The sequence below is a fragment of the Pseudophryne corroboree genome, chromosome 2, assembly GCF_028390025.1.
Source record: "Pseudophryne corroboree isolate aPseCor3 chromosome 2, aPseCor3.hap2, whole genome shotgun sequence".
In the NCBI taxonomy this organism is placed as follows: domain Eukaryota; kingdom Metazoa; phylum Chordata; class Amphibia; order Anura; family Myobatrachidae; genus Pseudophryne; species Pseudophryne corroboree.
The window spans coordinates 809455218-809476074 of record NC_086445.1 but is presented as its reverse complement, the minus strand read 5'-3'; the positions used below and the strand labels follow the sequence as shown (position 1 = coordinate 809476074).

The 20857-nt window shown below is 45.5% G+C and overlaps 1 protein-coding gene across 4 annotated transcripts in view; it reads right to left on the bottom strand.

The window, feature by feature from the left end:
• The window catches only part of NME7 (NME/NM23 family member 7), a 522975-nt gene that overhangs the window by 177794 nt on the left and 324324 nt on the right, over nucleotides 1–20857 (bottom strand). For all 4 annotated transcript variants that reach the window (XM_063955652.1, XM_063955653.1, XM_063955655.1 and 1 more), the window contains one exon: nucleotides 1286–1350. In XM_063955652.1, coding sequence (XP_063811722.1) covers nucleotides 1286–1350 — 65 coding nt within the window. The remainder of the gene's footprint in view (nucleotides 1–1285; nucleotides 1351–20857) is intronic.

Sequence of the window (20857 nt, the reverse complement as noted above, 5' to 3'; positions counted from 1 at the left end):
AGTGATGAGTAAAACACTGCCTGACAAAACACAAGGAATCCCGGCAGGATCTGTGAGATCCGTGTAGGGCTTCATTGTGCACCTTTAAAAAAAAAATTTAAGTGTTAAAAATCAAGAAAAAAATTGCGTGGGGTCCCCCCTCCTAAGCACAACCAGCCTCGGGCTCTTTGAGCCGGTCCTGGTTGAGAAAATATGGGGGGAAAATTGACAGGGGTTCCCCCATATTTGATCAACCAGCACCGGGCTCTGCGCCTGGTCCTGGTGCCAAAAATACGGGGGACAAAAAGCGTAGGGGTCCCCCGTATTTTTGGAACCAGCACCGGGCTCCACTAGTCAGAGAGATAATGCCACAGCCGGGGGACACTTTTATATAGGTCCCTGCGGCCCTGGCATTAAATCACTAACTAGTCACCCCTGGCTGGGGTACCCTGGGGTACACATGGCTATCAGCCCCCCATCCGCAGCCCTTGGATGGAGGGGACAGCCTCGGGCTTCACCCCTGGCCCTTGGGTGGCTGGAGGGGGGGGGACCCCTTGATTTAAGGGGTCCCCACTTCTCCAGGGTACCCCGGCCAGGGGTGACTAGTTAGTGATTTAATGCCAGGGCCACAGGGACCTATATAAAAGTGTCCCCCGGCTGTGGCATTATCTCTCTGACTAGTGGAGCCCGGTGCTGGTTCCAAAAATACGGGGGACCCCTACGCTTTTTTGTCCCCCGTATTTTTGGCACCAGGACCAGGCGCAGAGCCCGTTGCTGGTTGATCAAATATGGGGGAACCCCTGTCAATTTTCCCCCCATATTTTTTCAACCAGGACCGGCTCAAAGAGCCCGAGGCTGGTTGTGCTTAGGAGGGGGGACCCCACGCAATTTTTCCCCCAGTTTTTACAGTAAACAGACCCTTTCCCATAGATAACCATGCACAGATCTCACTGATCCGTGCATGGTTATTCAAACTCGACTGGAAAAAGCAGGTCTATTTTTTTGCTGCTTTTTTTAACGATTCGCAAAAAAATACACCCGCACTTGAGCACTCAGAGACTAACACCCAAATACGAATGAATAGTGAATACCCGTGTTGTATGAAATAACAGCCGCGTTTGACCGATGGTCTCTTCATTCATATTTCTGAACTTTGCCAATCAAACCATTACGAATAGCCCAAACACTGCCGAGATTTGTGCTTAGTGAATTCCCGTGTTGGGACTTAGAAAAAAAAACACAAATCGGACAAACTCGATTTTTTTGTAAATATTGGACCTAGAGTCTAATAACTATGTAATCTTACCATTTGCATTGCAGAAATGTCAAAGCCTGCATCCAGGATGTAATTTATAATTTTCCCTGTTAAGCCTGTAAAGCAAAACATACAGTAAGTGCATTGTAAAGCATACTAGTCTTGCAACATAATGCAATATATAATTGTCTACTTGTCATGACTGTAAGCCTTTGTGAGCAGTAACGAATATAAACATTAGCGAGTGAAAGCTGGAAACGTTTCTCACAAGCTTATAATCAACAAGGTTTTTCCTTGTGTGTGACTATCTTACATTCCATGGAACAGACCCTTCTCATACAGTACATGTGAAAGTGATAGATGTGTACAGTAAACTAAACCATTGATTACAAATCGTAAATCAAACATAGGGTGTAGTATGGGTGACCGGCGGTCAGCTTACCGCCGCTGGGATCCCGGCGCGGAGGGGCGAGTGCAGCAAGCCCCTCTACGGTCGCCACGGGTTCTATTCCCACTCTATGGGTGTCGGGGACACCCACGAGTGGAAATAGTCCCTGTTGGTCGGCATGCCGACCATCTGGATAGTGAGGGGTCGGGATGCTGGAGGAGGTCATGTGACTGTCGGTCTCCCGACCGCCGGTCACGAATACCACCCCAAACATATACACCTGTAAGTAGTGGCCTAACTAGAAATCACTGAGCCAGATAGCAACACTTTGGAATGGGGGAACTGGCAACATCTCACTGCCCCAGCAGCCCTTCCTCTTATGATCATGCATGGTAACTGGTGAAGGCACAGTGGAGTCAAGTTTGGAATTTCAGTTCCACTGTAAGAGTTAGTGTAATGAATTTATCACAGTAAAACTGAAAACCTGTGCATACATTAGCCCCATGCATACTCAGAAAAACAGAAAAGGGCTATGCATGGGCATACACTGCCTGGCCAAATCGTCACTACCAGGACCCATAGCGTTGCATGGGCAGCATCAATGTCAGTCAGGGAGCTCTGTGTTGTAAACTGAGATATCTTTAATGCCATCATATCATATCACATATCAGGGATTTCCATGCAAGAAAAAAGGTCCTGTTAAATGCATTAGACACCTGACACTAACCTCCCCATTCAATTCAATAACGACAGATTAATGCATGATGGTTCGAATGGAAATTGCTGTACCAGTTACTATTAGGTACATCTGTATGAAATATATCGGTTTAGGAAGTAGAGCAGACTTATTGGGAGTTAAAAAAAAAGTTGACTAAAAATCAAACAAACTATACCATTGCGCAATGTTCCATCTGCCTCAGCCCTTTAGAAAGGATTATATAGACAATAATTGGAAGTGGACAATAATATTTCTAGATTATCTTTCTTTGTCTATGCTAATTGTATAAAAGTACTATCTAATCAATCAATCAATCAATCTATCTATCTATCAGTGATGTGCGGTGAGGTGAGGCAGAGCCTTACCTGTTATAATAACGTATATGCCAAAGTTTTTACTAGATAAAGTATATGAAAAATACAAAGAATATATTAGAAATATCTTCTTTGTATTATCCTAATCATTATTATAGTAAAAATCTACGGCCTATCTTTTCTGCACACCTCTGATCAAAACTCAATAAATTCCCAACAGTATATACTTCTGCTTATGTGTATAATGCCCACATGAACCCTTGGGCTCGTATATAGTGCGAAGCTGCTGCTCATATGGCTGGAGGAAGCCCAGCTCCGAGTGAGTCCACTGTGGGGAGATGGGCGCTACTACAAGTATGGCATGTTCAGGGGGAGCAACCGTTCCAGCGATATATGCATGTGCGGCTTCCCCTGCGGTGTTCATTTTCTGCGTCCTCAGCTGGCCAGTCACTGCCATTAAGTGAAAAGACACAAAGGGTGAGGCTGAGAGACATAGTGGGGGAACACCAAGAGACACAGGGGAGCTGAAACAGAGAGGGAAGCTCTAAGGCACAGGGAGCCTGAGAGAGGCTGGTAGACACAAAGGGAGAGGCTGAGAAACACAGAGGTGGACATCGAGACACAATGGGGAGGCTGGGAGACACAGAGTGAGAAGGAAACTGAGTGACACAGGGGAGGGAATTCTGGAGTGACAGGAGGCTGGATTTACACAAGCGGCAGGAGGCTGGAGAGACACAAGAGGCTGGAGTGGATACAGGGGACAGGAATTGACACATGGAGCACGAGTGTGGTTGAACCTTTGTTTGATGATGACATTGGTTATAATCCTACACAAACAGGCATCTTCTGGACCAGGTGGTCTCCTACATGAATACCAACTGAAGACACTGTCTGCCCAGGGAGGATCCATTTCTTCGGAGGTTCCCCGTTGCAGTATAACCACCATGTAGGTAAGGTATGTTTGGAATACAATGGAGAGATATGCACTCAGAGAGACGAGAAACGCGTGGCGTGTCAAGCTGGCACGTTACCATTTTGAGTGGCCACGTCCCTAAGACATTTTCTCTACTTGCACCACTGCCCACAACATCACCCCACAGATACTCACCATCACCTACCAGAGCTGTCCCCGCACACTCACACTGTCAGCTACCAGAGCTTACCACCTATTGCACCTTGTTGCAAGGCAAAACCCACTTTTCCAGGATTGCACACACAAGAGACCCTTCTCTTCCCCTTTTATGGTGCCTACTTTTAAACCCAGTAGCTGCTATCTACCCTTACCCCCTCCCTACTCCCAGCACTGCCTGCCAATAGCCCCCTTCTTGCCCCAGTTGTTATCTACCCTTACACTCTCCCTAACACCAGTACTTCCAGCCCCTAACTCCCTCCTTGCCACACAGTACTGCCCCAGTTTATATCTACCCATGCCCCCTCCCTAACCGCAGTAGTCTCTGCCCCTATCCCCCTCCTTGCCCCCAGTACTGCCTCAGCTGCTATCTACCTTTTCCCCCTACCTACCCCAGCACTGACTGCCACTAGCCCCCTTCTCCCCCCAGCACTGTCCCAACAACGGTCTACACTTACCCCCAGCACTGACGGCCCTTACTTCTCCTCTACCCAAACTTCTCCCTGCCTTTACCGCCAGTTCTACCCCAACTGCTGCTTGCCCTTAAACCTCTTTACCCCAAATGCTACCTGCTCCCAGTACTGCCCAAGCTGCCACCTGACCCCAGCAGTGTCCCAACTTCTGCCTGCTCTCATCCCCCATAATATGTGATTGGACCCAGAAACAGTGGCGTAGGCCCCCAATTTTTTAAGGGAAGGGTCCTTGTGAACCACAATTGTTTTCTCTCAGCGTGATCACTGATCTCAAGAAGAAAGAGGAAAAAGTAATGGCTCTTAGATTTGGAAGTAAGAAAAGAGTTGGAGGAAAGAAAGGTAGTAAGGCTGATGTAGACAATAGCAGCAAGGAGCTTGGAGGTGAAGGGAAGGAGAAAGTTCGGGCTGTGGTTTGAGAGAGTTGGGATCATGTGTGGATTGTTACACAAAGGGGGCGACCCGGCACCGGTCTAAGTGAGCAAGCCCCACAGGGGTGAAACATGTTTTCCATTCCAATGGGTCCTGTTTTGTCCAACTGCAAGTGATTCACTCCTAGCCTCAGGTCAGATCATTCCATCCTGCCATTCTGGGCTAATTTTTGCCCAGCTGTCATAGAAATTGTATCTATATCCGTGCAGCTTCATTTATGCCTTTTTCCAGGCTTATGCATCTTAGTTTATTGCATCAGGATTAAAAACTGCATTTTATAGGAAAGAAATACTGCATTCTTCTTTGACTTTCCTCCTGCAGATCCTGTTGTCATATTGCTGCATGGGTTATATGAGAATTTCATGTCTATTTCCCTATATCCTAATGATTATAACAGCTCCAATTCACACAAAGTGTTTCTAATGACACCCATGTCACTAGTGATTATTTCATTGCATATACCAGTACTATTTATTTGTATCTACAATTATCTTTGACATATTTTCTGTTCCTTACACCAGTACCAATGTACACATATATATAAAAAAAATTCTTGATCCGTGTTTCTTTATCCATTTGTATCTATACGGACGGGTAATTTTTATCACCCGTTCCTAATAACTACAGCCTAATTGATCTCCATTATCCTTTCTAGGGTTTTTTTCATAAATCTATATATCTTCGTTTTTTTCATAAATCTATATATCTTCCTTTTTCGTGGACTCTCATTTGTGATCCAGGGACACAATACCACCGGTGTGGGACTTGATGTCTCCTGCCTAACACAAAAAGCAGATCCACACTGTATCTATAAGACCCAGCTAATTATCCCCCCCTATATAGGTGCACTCTCATTGGACGTCTGACCAAATCCTTCTACTATCAAACCACACTGCTAATGCCCGATCTCGTCCGATCTTGGAAGCGAAACAGTGTGGGCTGAGTTAGTACCTGAGGTGGAGACTCACAGGGAATACTCAGTGTTGTAGAACATCAATCATTGCATATGATGTGTGGTATGTGACTCCAACAGCAGCATCACCATTTGTTCCTATCCTTTTCTTTCTTTACCCTGGTATATCCTTTGATTTGTTTCTATTATTACTTATTGCCATAATAGCTGTTATTTCTTCATTAGGATTATGACAGAATCTAAAATCAATTGACTTAATTGATCTCATTAATACAGATCATCTGTACTGGCCGGGTGAGAAAGGGTTTATGACTTGCAGTGTCTCTACCCCTCTCCATCTCATTTCCTGAGGCAGGACCAGAACATTTTTATCTGGGATCATTCACATCTCCTCAACCAGGGGCAATTATATTCTTAATATTTCCAAATAAATTTTGTTTTATCTGCTGACTAATCAACCTAGTGTTATTCATTCTAGTTATTTAACTACCATTAATGAGTGCGCCCACACAAGAGCCTTCTTCTTTCTCCCTTTTGTTTAATCATGTGTGGATTATCTGAGAATGGAAGAAATACAGGTGGGATGGTCACTTATAAAAGAGATATGTTGAAAGGGTGGGTGAGATGGAAACAGGTAGAAGGAGTGATGGAGCTTAAGAGGCAGGAGGGGATAGGATCAAAGAGGCAGGTTTAGGGGTCAAAAGACTGGATAAGGGCATTAAGTTCTTCCCCAGAGGCTAGCGAGAAGGAGGTCAGGAAGAGGAGGATGGGAAGAGGAAGTGAAGGAAGGTGGTGGGGTCTTGGGAGCCTGGTGGGAAGTAATGTCCTGACAGAGTAATAGGTGATAAAGTCATGGGCAGAGAGAGATGAACTACACAATAACTAATCACAATGGTCTCCAGGTGGCAAACAGATCTGAAACATATCCCACTATTAGAAGATTCCAAAGCTTGATTGCATTTAAAAAGACAGGAAGTATTTTAATTGTCTCCACATTACTTTATGTGTCTGCCATATGTATCTGACATCATCCTTCCTACTGGTAAAATTATTTAGGGAGATCAGAATCACACCAATTAGGAGACTTCACTTTCTCTCATCCACAAATATTTTATTGAAGTATTTCCAGAAATTATGTTTTATTATCTGAGGCCAGCTTTAGTACACACAAGATAAAGCTTTAAAAATAGATCTTACGTAAAATATTATATGGCTTCAGTACAAACTTAAACTCGATTAGCTGCGAGCATTATATTAATGCGGCTTTGTGTCCACACCTCATGAGGGTAAAAGTTTGACATAAAAATTCTTGCTTGGCAATTTTTTAACAAAAATAAACTAGAATACATGATCTATTTGAGTGTGTATGTAATGGAAATATGAATTTAAGTGATAATTTCTCTTTAATAATATAAAACTTTTCTTCCTACTTTTTAAATAGCAATTATTGATATTGCTGCCAGCCTGCATATAATGGCTCAAATGTAATTGGACAAATTAACATAATCATAAAAAAAAAAGTGAAAAGATACTTTGTCTAGAATCTCTTGCAGGAAATGACTGTCTGAAGTCTGGAACCCATGGCCATCACCAAATGCTGGGTTTGTTCCCTTGTTATGCTTTGCCAGGCCTCTGTTTTCAGTTGTTGATTGCTCGTGGGTCTTTCTGCCCTTAGTATTGTCTTTAGAAAGTGAAATGCATGCTTGTTTGGGTTGAGATCAGGTGATTGACTCGGCCATTGCAGGATATTCCACTTCTTTGTCTTACAAAACTCCTGGGTTGCTTTTGCAGTATGCTTTGGGCCATTGTCCATCTGTACCGTCACTGTGAAGCACAAACTAATCAACTTTGAAGAATTCAACTGGATGTAAGCAGGACAGTATGGGGTATATTCAATACCTGTCGGAAGGTGTTTCGACCCACTCAATGCCGGCTGTTTTCTTTCTGACAAGTTGGGAATTTACAGACTTGTCAGAAAACACGTGGATCGCCGGAATAGCCTCAGATCCACATGCTTTTGTCAGAAACGCAGCCACATCAGACAGGTTTTGGCCCCGTTTCCAACAATCTCAATCCGACCTTTAAAAAAGTTGGTTTGAGAAGATGAGACGGGGGAGCGGGGACATGTCTGACGGGGGCGGGGACATGTTTTGAGTGATGTGGGGACGGGGGAGGATGAGGGAGAGACCGCAGGCTATAGGGGCAGCAGGGCACATAGGTTGATACCTCTATAGATGGGAGTCCCCTCGGCCAAGCTCCTCTCTCTTGGCATCAATGTGCAGCGCTTCCCGGCCGGCACTGGGCTGTGTACGGGGATCTGAAGCTCCCTTCAGCCCCTCCCTGTGATCTTACACACGGGGACGGCGGAGGACGAGCTGAGAGGAGGAGCGGGTCAGTGACAGCAGCAACACGGACGGGACACCGGCACTCTGCATTAGAGGACCCGCCCACTGGACTGTACGGGTATGTGATAGTTGTCGGAAATGGCCAAATCCGACAGGATGCAGGAACATGCCATCCCATGTGGTATGCTTCAGATCATGAGCCATTCCAAGCCTTCGCCATACTTTTTTCTTTCCATCATTTTGGTACAGATTGATCTTAGTTTTATCTGTCCACAGAATGCTGTTCCAGAACTGGACTGGCTTTTTAGATTTTTTTTGGCAAAGTCTAATCTGGCATTTCTAATTTTTGAGCTTTGTGGTGAACCTTCTGTATTTGCTTTTGTGAAGTCTTCTCTTTGTGGTAGACTTAAATACTAATATCCCTACCTCCTGGACAGTGTTCTTTATTTGGCTGGATGCTGCGATCATCCACCACTGTTGTCTTCTGTGGATGTCCAGGCCTTTATTTGCTGCCGAGTTCACTGGTATATTCTTTTTTTTTTCTCATAATGTACCAAACTGTTGTTGGTCCAGTCCTAAGGTTCCCCTATATCTTGGATGAATTATATATATTTTTTGCTTTTGCAGCATAATGATGGCCTGTTTTACTTGCATTGAGAGCTCCTTTAACCACTTGTTGTGGGTTTACAGCATCAACTTCCAAATGCAAATGTCACACTTGCTATCAACTCCAGACATTTAGCCTGCTTAATAGATGAAGAAATAACAAAAGAATAGCCCAGACCTGTTCATGAAACAGCTTTGGGGCTATATTTACTAAGCAGCGTATTTTGTAAGACACTACTATCTGGTGGGTTGGAGGTGAAAATTTAAAACAACCCTCATAGTCAGTTTAAAATTTGGCGTGTTTTTCACTGACTGTGCGTGCCATTTTAAATGTTCACTTCCAACCCTCCAGGAAGCAGTGGCTTACAGAAGCTGCCTCTTAGTAAATATTGGCCCTCATTCTGAGTTGATCGCAGCAGCAAGAAAGTTAGCAATTGGGCAAAACCATGTGCACTGCAGGAGGGGTAGATATAACATGTGTAGAGAGAGTTAGATTTGGGTGGGGTGTGTTCAATCTGCAATCTAATTTGCAGTGTAAAAATAAAGCAGCCAGTATTTACCCTGCACAGAAACAAAATAACTCACCCAAATCTAACTCTCTCTGCACATGATATATCTGCTTCCCCTGCAGTGCACATGGTTTTGCCCAATTGCTAACTTTCTTGCTGCTGCGATCAACTCAGAATGAGGGCCATAGCCCTTTGAGTCATTTGTCCAAATACTTTTGGTCACTTGAAAAAGAGGAAGCTACATATTAACAGCTCTCATTCCTAAACCCTTCATCCAATTTGGATGTGAATACCCTCAAATTAAAGTTGCTATTCTGCACTTTAAATCCATTATATCACTTTTACATAAATCTGTTTTGGTAAACAGCTAAAATGACAAAAATTGTGTCAGTGTCCAAATATATGCAGACCTAAATGTAAAATGCAAATGCATCAGGAGGCATCTGTCGGGCAAATATACCTCCTGCATGCATCTGTGAGATGGAAGACGAATCACCATTGCAACCATCAGTCGCGATGGTCACAGCCCTCGGCCGTTCTGCATAAGCCAGTCAGACTGGCTTTCAAAACCCCTTTGCTGGGTCCAGGAAGTCTGCATCTGACAATGGATTCAGTATGCTTTACTGGCAGACAGTATGCCGGCAGCGGGGTGAGCGCTAAGAGTCCCCTTGCGGGAATAGATTTTCAGGATCTATTCCCACTCTAAGGGTGTCGTGGACACCCACGAGTGGGAATGGCCATGCTGCGCTGGGATTCCAGCTGGCGGCATTGCCGGCTGTTGGAATTCCGTCATCGGTATCCTGACCACGGGCAAAGTAAATGCATCCCCTGACAACATAGACCCTGGGCTCAGCATGCCTGTAAACACGGGGTGACACACCCATGTTTTAATGAACTGGCATGGTCGCCGCCCCTTAAATGCAGCAGCATGTCAACCATCAACATTATGGTGTAGACATTTCACACCAGATCTATATCAACAATTAGAAAGGTAAAAAAAATAAGAATTTACTTACCGATAATTCTATTTCTCGGAGTCCGTAGTGGATGCTGGGGTTCCTGAAAGGACCATGGGGAATAGCGGCTCCGCAGGAGACAGGGCACAAAAAGTAAAGCTTTAGGATCAGGTGGTGTGCACTGGCTCCTCCCCCTATGACCCTCCTCCAAGCCTCAGTTAGGATACTGTGCCCGGACGAGCGTACACAATAAGGAAGGATTTTGAATCCCGGGTAAGACTCATACCAGCCACACCAATCACACCGTATAACTTGTGATCTGAACCCAGTTAACAGTATGATAACAGAGGAGCCTCTGAAAAGATGGCTCACAACAATAATAACCCGATTTTTGTAACTATGTACAAGTAATGCAGATAATCCGCACTTGGGATGGGCGCCCAGCATCCACTACGGACTCCGAGAAATAGAATTATCGGTAAGTAAATTCTTATTTTCTCTATCGTCCTAGTGGATGCTGGGGTTCCTGAAAGGACCATGGGGATTATACCAAAGCTCCCAAACGGGCGGGAGAGTGCGGATGACTCTGCAGCACCAAATGAGAGAACTCCAGGTCCTCCTTAGCCAGGGTATCAAATTTGTAGGATTTTACAAACGTGTTTGCCCCTGACTAAATAGCCGCTCGGCAAAGTTGTAAAGCCGAGACCCCTCGGGCAGCCGCCCAAGATGAGCCCACCTTCCTTGTGGAATGGGCATTTACATATTTTGGCTGTGGCAGGCCTGCCACAGAATGTGCAAGCTGAATTGTATTACACATCCAACTAGCAATAGTCTGCTTAGAAGCAAGAGCACCCAGTTTGTTGGGTGCATACAGGATAACAGCAAGTCAGTTTTCCTGACTCCAGCCGTCCTGGAACCTATACTTTCAGGGCCCTGACAACATCCAGCAACTTGGAGTCCTCCAAGTCCCTAGTAGGCGCAAGGCACCACAATAAGCTGGTTCAGGTGAAACACTGACACCACCTTAGGGAGAGAACTGGGGACGAGTCCGCAGCTCTGCCCTGTCCGAATGGACAAACAGATATGGGCTTTTTTGAGAAAAAACCCACCAATTTGACACTCGCCTGGCCCAGGCCAGGGCCAAGAGCATGGTCACTTTTCATGTGAGATGCTTCAAATCCACAGATTTGACTGGTTTTAAACCAATGTGATTTGAGGAATCCCAGAACTACGTTGAGATCCCACAGTGCCACTGGAGGCACAAAAGGGGGTTGTATATGCAATACTCCCTTGACAAACTTCTGGACTTCAGGAACTGAAGCCAATTCTTTCTGGAAGAAAATCGACAGGGCCGAAATTTGAACCTTAATGGGCCCCAATTTGAGGCCCATAGACACTCCTGTTTGCAGGAAATGCAGGAATCGACCGAGTTGAAATTTCTTCGTGGGGCCTTCCTGGCCTCACACCACGCAACATATTTTCGCCACATGTGGTGATAATGTTGTGCGGTCACCTCCTTCCTGGCTTTGACCAGGGTAGGAATGACCTCTTCCGGAATGCCTTTTTCCCTTAGGATCCGGCGTTCCACCGCCATGCCGTCAAACGCAGCTGCGGTAAGTCTTGGAACAGACATGGTACTTGCTGAAGCAAGTCCCTTCTTAGCGGCAGAGGCCATAAGTCCTCTGTGAGCATCTCTTGAAGTTCCGGGTACCAAGTCCTTCTTGGCCAATCCGGAGCCATGAGTATAGTTCTTACTCCTCTACGTCTTATAATTCTCAGTACCTTAGGTATGAGAAGCAGAGGAGGGAACACATACACCGACTGGTACACCCACGGTGTTACCAGAACGTCCACAGCTATTGCCTGAGGGTCTCTTGACCTGGCGCAATACCTGTCCCGTTTTTTGTTCAGACGGGACGCCATCATGTCCACCTTTGGTATTTCCCAACGGTTCACAATCATGTGGAAAAACTTCCCGATGAAGTTTCCACTCTCCCGGGTGGAGGTCGTGCCTGCTGAGGAAGTCTGCTTCCCAGTTTCCACTCCCGGAGTGAAACACTGCTGACAGTGCTATCACATGATTTTCCGCCCAGCGAAAAGTCCTTGCAGTTTTTGCCATTGCCCTCCTGCTTCTTGTGCCGCCCTGTCTGTTTACGTGGGCGACTGCCGTGATGTTTTTCCCACTGGATCAATACCGGCTGACCTTGAAGCAGAGGTCTTGCTAAGCTTAGAGCATTATAAATTTACCCTTAGCTCCAGTATATTTATGTGGAGAAAAGTCTCCAGACTTGATCACACTCCCTGGAAATTTTTTCCTTGTGTGACTGCTCCCCAGCCTCTCGGGCTGGCCTCCGTGGTCACCAGCATCCAATCCTGAATGCCGAATCTGCGGCCCTCTAGAAGATGAGCACTCTGTAACCACCACAGGAGAGACACCCTTGTCCTTGGATATAGGGTTATCCGCTGATGCATCTGAAGATGCGATCCGGACCATTTGTCCAGCAGATCCCACTGAAAAGTTCTTGCGTGAAATCTGCCGAATGGAATTGCTTCGTAGGAAGCCACCATTTTTACCAGGACCCTTGTGCAATGATGCACTGACACTTTTCCTGGTTTTAGGAGGTTCTTGACTAGCTCGGATAACTCCCTGGCTTTCTCTTCCGGGAGAAACACCTTTTTCTGGACTGTGTCCAGAATCATCCCTAGGCACAGCAGACGTGTCGTCAGGATCAGCTGCGATTTTGGAATATTTAGAATCCATCCGTGCTGTTGTAGCAGTATCCGAGATAGTGCTACTCCGACCTCCAACTGTTCCCTGGACTTTGCCCTTATCAGGAGATCGTCCAAGTAAGGGGTAATTAAGACGCCTTTTCTTCGAAGAAGAATCATCATTTCGGCCATTACCTTGGTAAAGACCCGGGGTGCCGTGGACAATCCAAACGGCAGCGTCTGAAACTGACAGTGCCAGTTCTATACCACGAACCTGAGGTACCCTTAGTGAGAAGGGCAAATTTGGGACATGGAGGTAAGCATCCCTGATGTCCCGGGACACTATATAGTCCCCTTCTTCCTGGTTCGTTATCACTGCTCTGAGTGACTCCATCTTGATTTGAACCTTTGTAAGTGTTCAAATTTTTTTAGATTTAGAATAGGTCTCACCTAGCCTTCTGGCTTCAGTACCACAATATAGTGTGGAATAATACCCCTTTCCTTGTTGTAGGAGGGGTAATTTGATTATCACCTGCTGGGAATACAGCTTGTGAATTTTTTCCCATACTGCCTCCTTGTCGGAGGGATACCTTGGTAAAGCAGACTTCAGGAGCCTGCGAGGGGGAAACGTTTTGACATTCCAATCTGTACCCCTGGGATACTACTTGTAGGATCCAGGGGTCCTGTACGGTCCCAGCGTCATGCTGAGAGCTTGGCAGAAGTGGTGGAAGGCTTCTGTTCCTGGGAATGGGCTGCCTGCTGCAGTCTTCTTCCCTTTCCTCTATCCCTGGGCAAATATGACTCTTATAGGGACGAAAGGACTGAGGCTGAAAAGACGGTGTCTTTTTCTGCTGAGATGTGACTTGGGGTAAAAAAGGTGGATTTTCCAGCTGTTGCCGTGGCCACCAGGTCCGATGGACCGACCCCAAATAACTCCTCCCCTTTATACGGCAATACTTCCATGTGCCGTTTGGAATCTGCATCACCTGACCACTGTCGTGTCCATAAACATCTTCTGGCAGATATGGACATCGCACTTACTCTTGATGCCAGAGTGCAAATATCCCTCTGTGCATCTCGCATATATAGAAATGCATCCTTTAAATGCTCTATAGTCAATAAAATACTGTCCCTGTCAAGGGTATCAATATTTTTAGTCAGGGAATCCGACCAAGCCACCCCAGCTCTGCACATCCAGGCTGAGGCGATCGCTGGTCGCAGTATAACACCAGTATGTGTGTATATACTTTTATATGATATTTTCCAGCCTCCTGTCAGCTGGCTCCTTGAGGACGGCCCTATCTATAGACGGTACCGCCACTTGTTTTGATAAGCGTGTGAGCGCCTTATCCACCCTAAGGGGTGTTTCCCAACGCGCCCTAACTTCTGACGGGAAAGGGTATACCGCCAATAATTTTCTATCGGGGGGAACCCACGCATCATCACACACTTCATTTAATTTATCTGATTCAGGAAAAACTACAGGTAGTTTTTTCACATCCCACATAATACCCTCTTTTGTGGTACTTGTAGTATCAGAAATATGTAACACCTCCTTCATTGCCCTTGACGTGTGGCCCTAATAAGGAATACGTTTGTTTATTCACCGTCGACACTGGATTCAGTGTCCGTGTCTGTGTCGACCGACTAAGGTAAACGGGTGTTTTAAAACCCCTGACGGTGTTTTTGAGACGTCTGGACCGGTACGAATTGTTTGTCGGCCGTCTCATGTCGTCAACCGACCTTGCAGCGTGTTGACATTATCACGTAATTCCCTAAATAAGCCATCCATTCCGGTGTCGACTCCCTAGAGAGTGACATCACCATTACAGGCAATTGCTCCGCCTCCTCACCAACATCGTCCTCATACATGTCGACACACACGTACCGACACACAGCACACACACAGGGAATGGTCTGATAGAGGACAGGACCCACTAGCCCTTTGGAGAGACAGAGGGAGAGTTTGCCAGCACACACCAAAAAACGCTATAATTATATAGGGACAACCTTATATAAGTGTTTTCCCTTATAGCATCTTTTTATATATTTCTAACGCCAAATTAGTGCCCCCCCTCTCTGTTTTAACCCTGTTTCTGTAGTGCAGTGCAGGGGAGAGCCTGGGAGCCTTCCCTCCAGCCTTTCTGTGAGGGAAAATGGCGCTGTGTGCTGAGGAGATAGGCCCCGCCCCTTTTTCGGCGGGCTCGTCTCCCGCTCTTCAATGGATTCTGGCAGGGGTTAAATATCTCCATATAGCCCCCGGAGGCTATATGTGAGGTATTTTTTTGCCAAAAAATAGGTTTACATTGCCTCCCAGGGCGCCCCCCTCCCAGCGCCCTGCACCCTCAGTGACTGCCGTGTGAAGTGTGCTGAGAGCAATGGCGCACAGCTGCAGTGCTGTGCGCTACCTTAAGAAGACTGAGGAGTCTTCTGCCGCCGATTCTGGACCTTCTTCTCTTTTCAGCATCTGCAAGGGGGTCGGCGGCGAGGCTCCGGTGACCATCCAGGCTGTACCTGTGATCGTCCCTCTGGAGCTAATGTCCAGTAGCCAAAGAAGCCAATCCATCCTGCACGCAGGTGAGTTCACTTCTTCTCCCCTAAGTCCCTCGTTGCAGTGATCCTGTTGCCAGCAGGACTCACTGTAAAATAAAAAACCTAAGCTAAACTTTTCTAAGCAGCTCTTTAGGAGAGCCACCTAGATTGCACCCTTCTCGGCCGGGCACAAAAATCTAACTGAGGCTTGGAGGAGGGTCATAGGGGGAGGAGCCAGTGCACACCACCTGATCCTAAAGCTTTACTTTTTGTGCCCTGTCTCCTGCGGAGCCGCTATTCCCCATGGTCCTTTCAGGAACCCCAGCATCCACTAGGACGATAGAGAAATATCATAAGATATGTAAAAGTGTGTTATGGCCTGATAGCATAATCACTTTACAATGTTTCCAGCATAATATTCTCTAAAATACATATATATTATCGGTCTATTTAGGGAAATCGGATAGGCATGAGTCATTCTGCAGATAACCTTATCTGTCTGCATATTTGCATTTTTAATAAGAGACATCAATAGAAGCACTAGCAGAAAAGGGATGCTGAAAAATTAATAGCTTGCATTATCTTTTTATTTCTAAAATGCCAACATATCAGCAGCACTGTACATTGAGGTGATCATGTCTAAAATATGATGAAACGTCATCACTGTGGCATTCTAGTTCAATAGTGCGGAACAAAAATGTTGAATGTTTACACCCCATAAATGGTCTTACATGTGAGGGGGTGCGAGGCGAGGGGGGGGGGGGGGGTGTGTGTGTGTGTGTGTGTGTGTGTGTGTGTGTGTGTGTGTGTGTGTGTGTGTGTGTGTGTGTGTGTGTGTGTGTGTGTGTGTGTGTGTGTGTGTGTGTGTGTGTGTGTGTGTGTGTGTGTGTGTGTGTGTGTGTGTTTTTTAGGTGCTAATGCACAGTTGACTGCAATCGTGGCCAAAAATGCAAACGTAAATTGCATTCATACAACAGCTGCAATTGCGTGTACAGAAATCCCTTGGGTTAATGTTTTTCAATATTAGGCAATTTTTGTTTTATCTCATAAACCCGTTTTTCATTTAAAAATACAGATATTAAGATAAAGATACTAAACTCTTTTTGGATATAGATGAACGTGCATACTATTGTACTACTGGAGTAGGATTTCATTGTAGATGTGAAGACAACTGGCAACATGATCAGAAATGTGAGAAATATTATCTAAAGCAGTATGGAAAAGTGGAGATGAAGAGGATGTGTTTAGAGAAAATGTAGAAAGATCACACTTTTTACTGCCTTTTGATTCAATTAATTCTAATGGCAAATCAATGTTCTTCATTTAGTACTTTTTCGGTTAGCATTCCACTTTCCAATGATGAATTATGGGGGTCATTCCGAGTTGATCGCTCGATAGCAGTTTTTAGCAGCCGTGCAAACGCATAGTCGTCGCCCATGGGGGAGTGTATTTTCGCTCTGCAGGAGTGTGAACGCCTGTGCAGCAGAGCGCCTGCAAACACATTTTGTGCAAAAAATTGTATACCAACAGGTAATAGATCGGGCGCTTAAGGTTGCTGCACCTCTAATGCTGCTGCTAATTATAGTGGGGTAGTCACACCCAATTAAATCAAAACACAAACAAACAAATAGCAGCGCTGATAAACTTGCTAATACATACGGATTGAGTGAAAAATATTCAATTTAATATAGACGGCAATCATTAGCCTATTAAAACCAACATACACAACTCATAAAAATAATTAAAATGGGTCTCAATTATAATTGCCTCTAATAAACAGTCCGTTCCTATTTAATGAACTGGATAAGCAGATGTATAATGCATAGAAAGAGAGACTGACTGCGCAGTCTACCATCCAACTTTACCAATACCGCTAGAGGTGAAGTCCCTTGGTAGTTTGTTTGTAAGTGTCCAAGCGGATTCCTCAATGCTTTGCGGTGTCCTTTTCCTTAGGTTGGAAGTTGTAGGATGTAAAGAAATCTTTCCTTATTTTATCTGCAAGGGTGGAAGTCCAGTTCTGGTCCGGATATGGGCAATAAATTTGGCAAGTGATGACCCAAGGATGACAGTTTCTGACGCGTTTCGCTGTACAAGCTACAGCTTTTTCAGAGGATAACTGTATAGCTGAGCTGGTCTGGTATTTATACCAGTATTGATGACCAAACGTTCTGCACCTGTTCACTCAATCCTTATCCTATGACTTTTGTGCAGTCAGCGTGTGCTAGTTTCCTATCTAAAAGCCTGAGAGGCAGTGGGTGGGGTTCTAATCCAGAATAAAGGCATCCCTGAGGGATGCCTTTATTCTGGATTAGAACCCCACCCACTGCCTCTCAGGCTTTTAGATAGGAAACTAGCACATGCTGACTGCACAAAAGTCATAGGATAAGGATTGAGTGAACAGGTGCAGAACGTTTGGTCATCAATACTGGTATAAATACCAGACCAGCTCAGCTATACAGTTATCCTCTGAAAAAGCTGTAGCTTGTACAGCGAAACGCGTCAGAAACTGTCATCCTTGGGTCATCACTTGCCAAATTTATTGCCCATATCCGGACCAGAACTGGACTTCCACCCTTGCAGATAAAATAAGGAAAGATTTCTTTACATCCTACAACTTCCAACCTAAGGAAAAGGACACCGCAAAGCATTGAGGAATCCGCTTGGACACTTACAAACAAACTACCAAGGGACTTCACCTCTAGCGGTATTGGTAAAGTTGGATGGTAGACTGCGCAGTCAGTCTCTCTTTCTATGCATTATACATCTGCTTATCCAGTTCATTAAATAGGAACGGACTGTTTATTAGAGGCAATTATAATTGAGACCCATTTTAATTATTTTTATGAGTTGTGTATGTTGGTTTTAATAGGCTAATGATTGCCGTCTATATTAAATTGAATATTTTTCACTCAATCCGTATGTATTAGCAAGTTTATCAGCGCTGCTATTTGTTTGTTTACATTTTGTGCAAAACAAGACCAGCCCTGTAGTTATCCTGTGCGATGATTGCTGCGACGAGTGACACGGTAATGACGTCAGATACCCACCCAGCAAACGCTCAGCCACGCCTGCGTTTTTCCAAACACTCGCAGAAAACGGTCAGTTGACACCCAGAACCGCCCTCTTCCTGTCAATCTCCTTGCGATCGGCTGTGCGTCTGGAATCGTCGCTAGAACCAGTGCAAAACCACAAAGGACTTTGTACCTGTACGACGCGCGTGCGCACTGCGGTGCATACGCATATTAGCCTTTTTTTCACTGATTGCTATGCAGCGAACAACGGCAGCTAGCGACCAACCCGGAATGACCCCCTAAGAGCGCTAATCAGGGGATTGCTGTATGCAAGGTGCAACTGTGGCAAGATACATGCAAATCAGCATCTGGTTCAGGTGTATGCATACTTGCCTACTTTTGAAAAAGCATTTCGGAGAGATTGTGAAAGTAATATCTATCAGCGCTGGCGTATATTTCTACATCTGAGAGGCGTGTCATAAAAATAGGATTTTAATACCTACCGGTAAATTATTTTCTCTTAGTCCGTAGAGGATGCTGGGTTCACATTAGAACCATGGGGTATAGACGGGATCCGCAGGAGACATGGGCACTTTAAGACTTTCAAAGGGTGTGAACTGGCTCCTCCCTCTATGCCCCTCCTCCAGACTCCAGTTATAGGAACTGTGCCCAGGGAGACGGACATTTCAAAGAAAGGATTTATTGTTAAACTAAGGTGAGATTCATACCAGCTCACACCTCAAGCATGCCGCACAACGTGGCATTCAACAGGACACAAGCCAACGGCATGAACAATTGCAGCAACATGCTGACAATAAACGTAACACGTGTGTAACCACAACTAAAAACTGCAGATACAGTACGCACTGGGACGGGCGCCCAGCATCCTCTACGGACTAAGAGAAAAGGATTTACCGGTAGGTATTAAAATCCTATTTTCTCATACGTCCTAGAGGATGCTGGGGTCACATTAGAACCATGGGGTTATACCAAAGCTCTAGAACGGACGGGAGAGTGCGGATGACTCTGCAGCACCGATTGACCAAACTTGAGGTCATCATCGGCCAAGGTATCAAACTTGTAAAACTTAGCAAAAGTGTTTGATCCTGACCAAGTAGCTGCTCGGCAAAGCTGTAACGCCGAGACCCCCCGGGCAGCTGCCCAGGACGAGTCCACCTTTCTAGTAGAATGAGCCTTAACTGATTTCGGTAATGGCAATCCTGCCGTGGAATGAGCACGCTGAATTGTACCACAGATCCAGCGCGCAATGGTCTGCTTGGAAGCAGGACACCCAATCTTATTGGGAGCATACAGGACAAACAGAGCCTCTGTTTTCCTAATCTGAGCCGTTCTGGCAACATAAATCTTCAAAGCTCTGACCACATCCAGAGACTTTGACTCAGCGAAAGCGTCAGTAGCCACAGGCACCACAATAGGTTGGTTCATGTGGAAAGAGGAAACCACTTTCGGTAGAAATTGCTGACGTGTCCTCAATTCAGCTCTATCTTCATGGAAGATCAAATAAGGGCTCTTGTGAGACAAGGCCGCTAACTCAGACACCCGCCTTGCAGATGCAAAGGCCAACAGGATGACCACTTTCCAAGTGAGGAACTTCAACTCCACCTTCTGTAAAGGTTCAAACCAATGTGATTGAAGGAACTGCAACACCACATTAAGATCCCATGGTGCCACTGAAGGCACAAATGGGGGTTGGATGTGCAACACGCCTTTCACGAAAGTCTGAACTTCTGGAAGGGAGGCCAATTGTTTCTGAAAGAAAACCGATAAGGCTGAAATCTGTACCTTAATTGAGCCCAATTTTAGGTCCGCATCAACACATGCTTGTAGAAAATGGAAAAAACGTCCCAGCTGAAACTCTTCCGTAGGAGCCTTCTTGGATTCACACCAAGAAACATATTTTCTCCAAATATGGTGGTAATGTTTAGACGTTACCCCTTTTCTGGCCTGAATAAGTGTGGGAATGACTTCACTGGGAATACTCTTATGGGCTAGGATTTTGCGCTCAACCGCCATGCCATCAAACATAGCCGTGGTAAGTCCTGATACACACACGGCCCCTGTTGTAACAGGTCCCACTGGAACACTCTGGCATCGAACCTGCCAAACTGAATGGCCTCGTAGGCTGCAACCATCTTCCCCAGCAACCGAATGTATTGATGGATTGACACTCTTGCTGGTTTCAGAACTTGTTTGACCAGACTCTGGATCTCCAGAGCCTTTTCCACTGGAAGAAAAACTCTCTGAAGTTCTGTGTCCAGTATCATTCCCAAAAACAACAATTGCGTTGTTGGAAGCAACTGCGACTTTGGCAAGTTTAGGAGCAAACCATGTTGTTGAAGAACTGTCAGGGAGAGTGCAATGTTTCGCACCAACTGGTCCCTGGATCTCGCCTTTATCAGGAGATTGTCCAAGTACGGGATAATAGTGACTCCTTGTTTGCGAAGGAGAACCATCATTTCCGCCATCACCTTGGTGAAAATCCTCGGAGCCGGGGATAGACCAAACGGCAACGTCTGAAACTGGTAATGACAATCCTGAATCGCAAATCTCAGGTAAGCCTGATGCGGAGG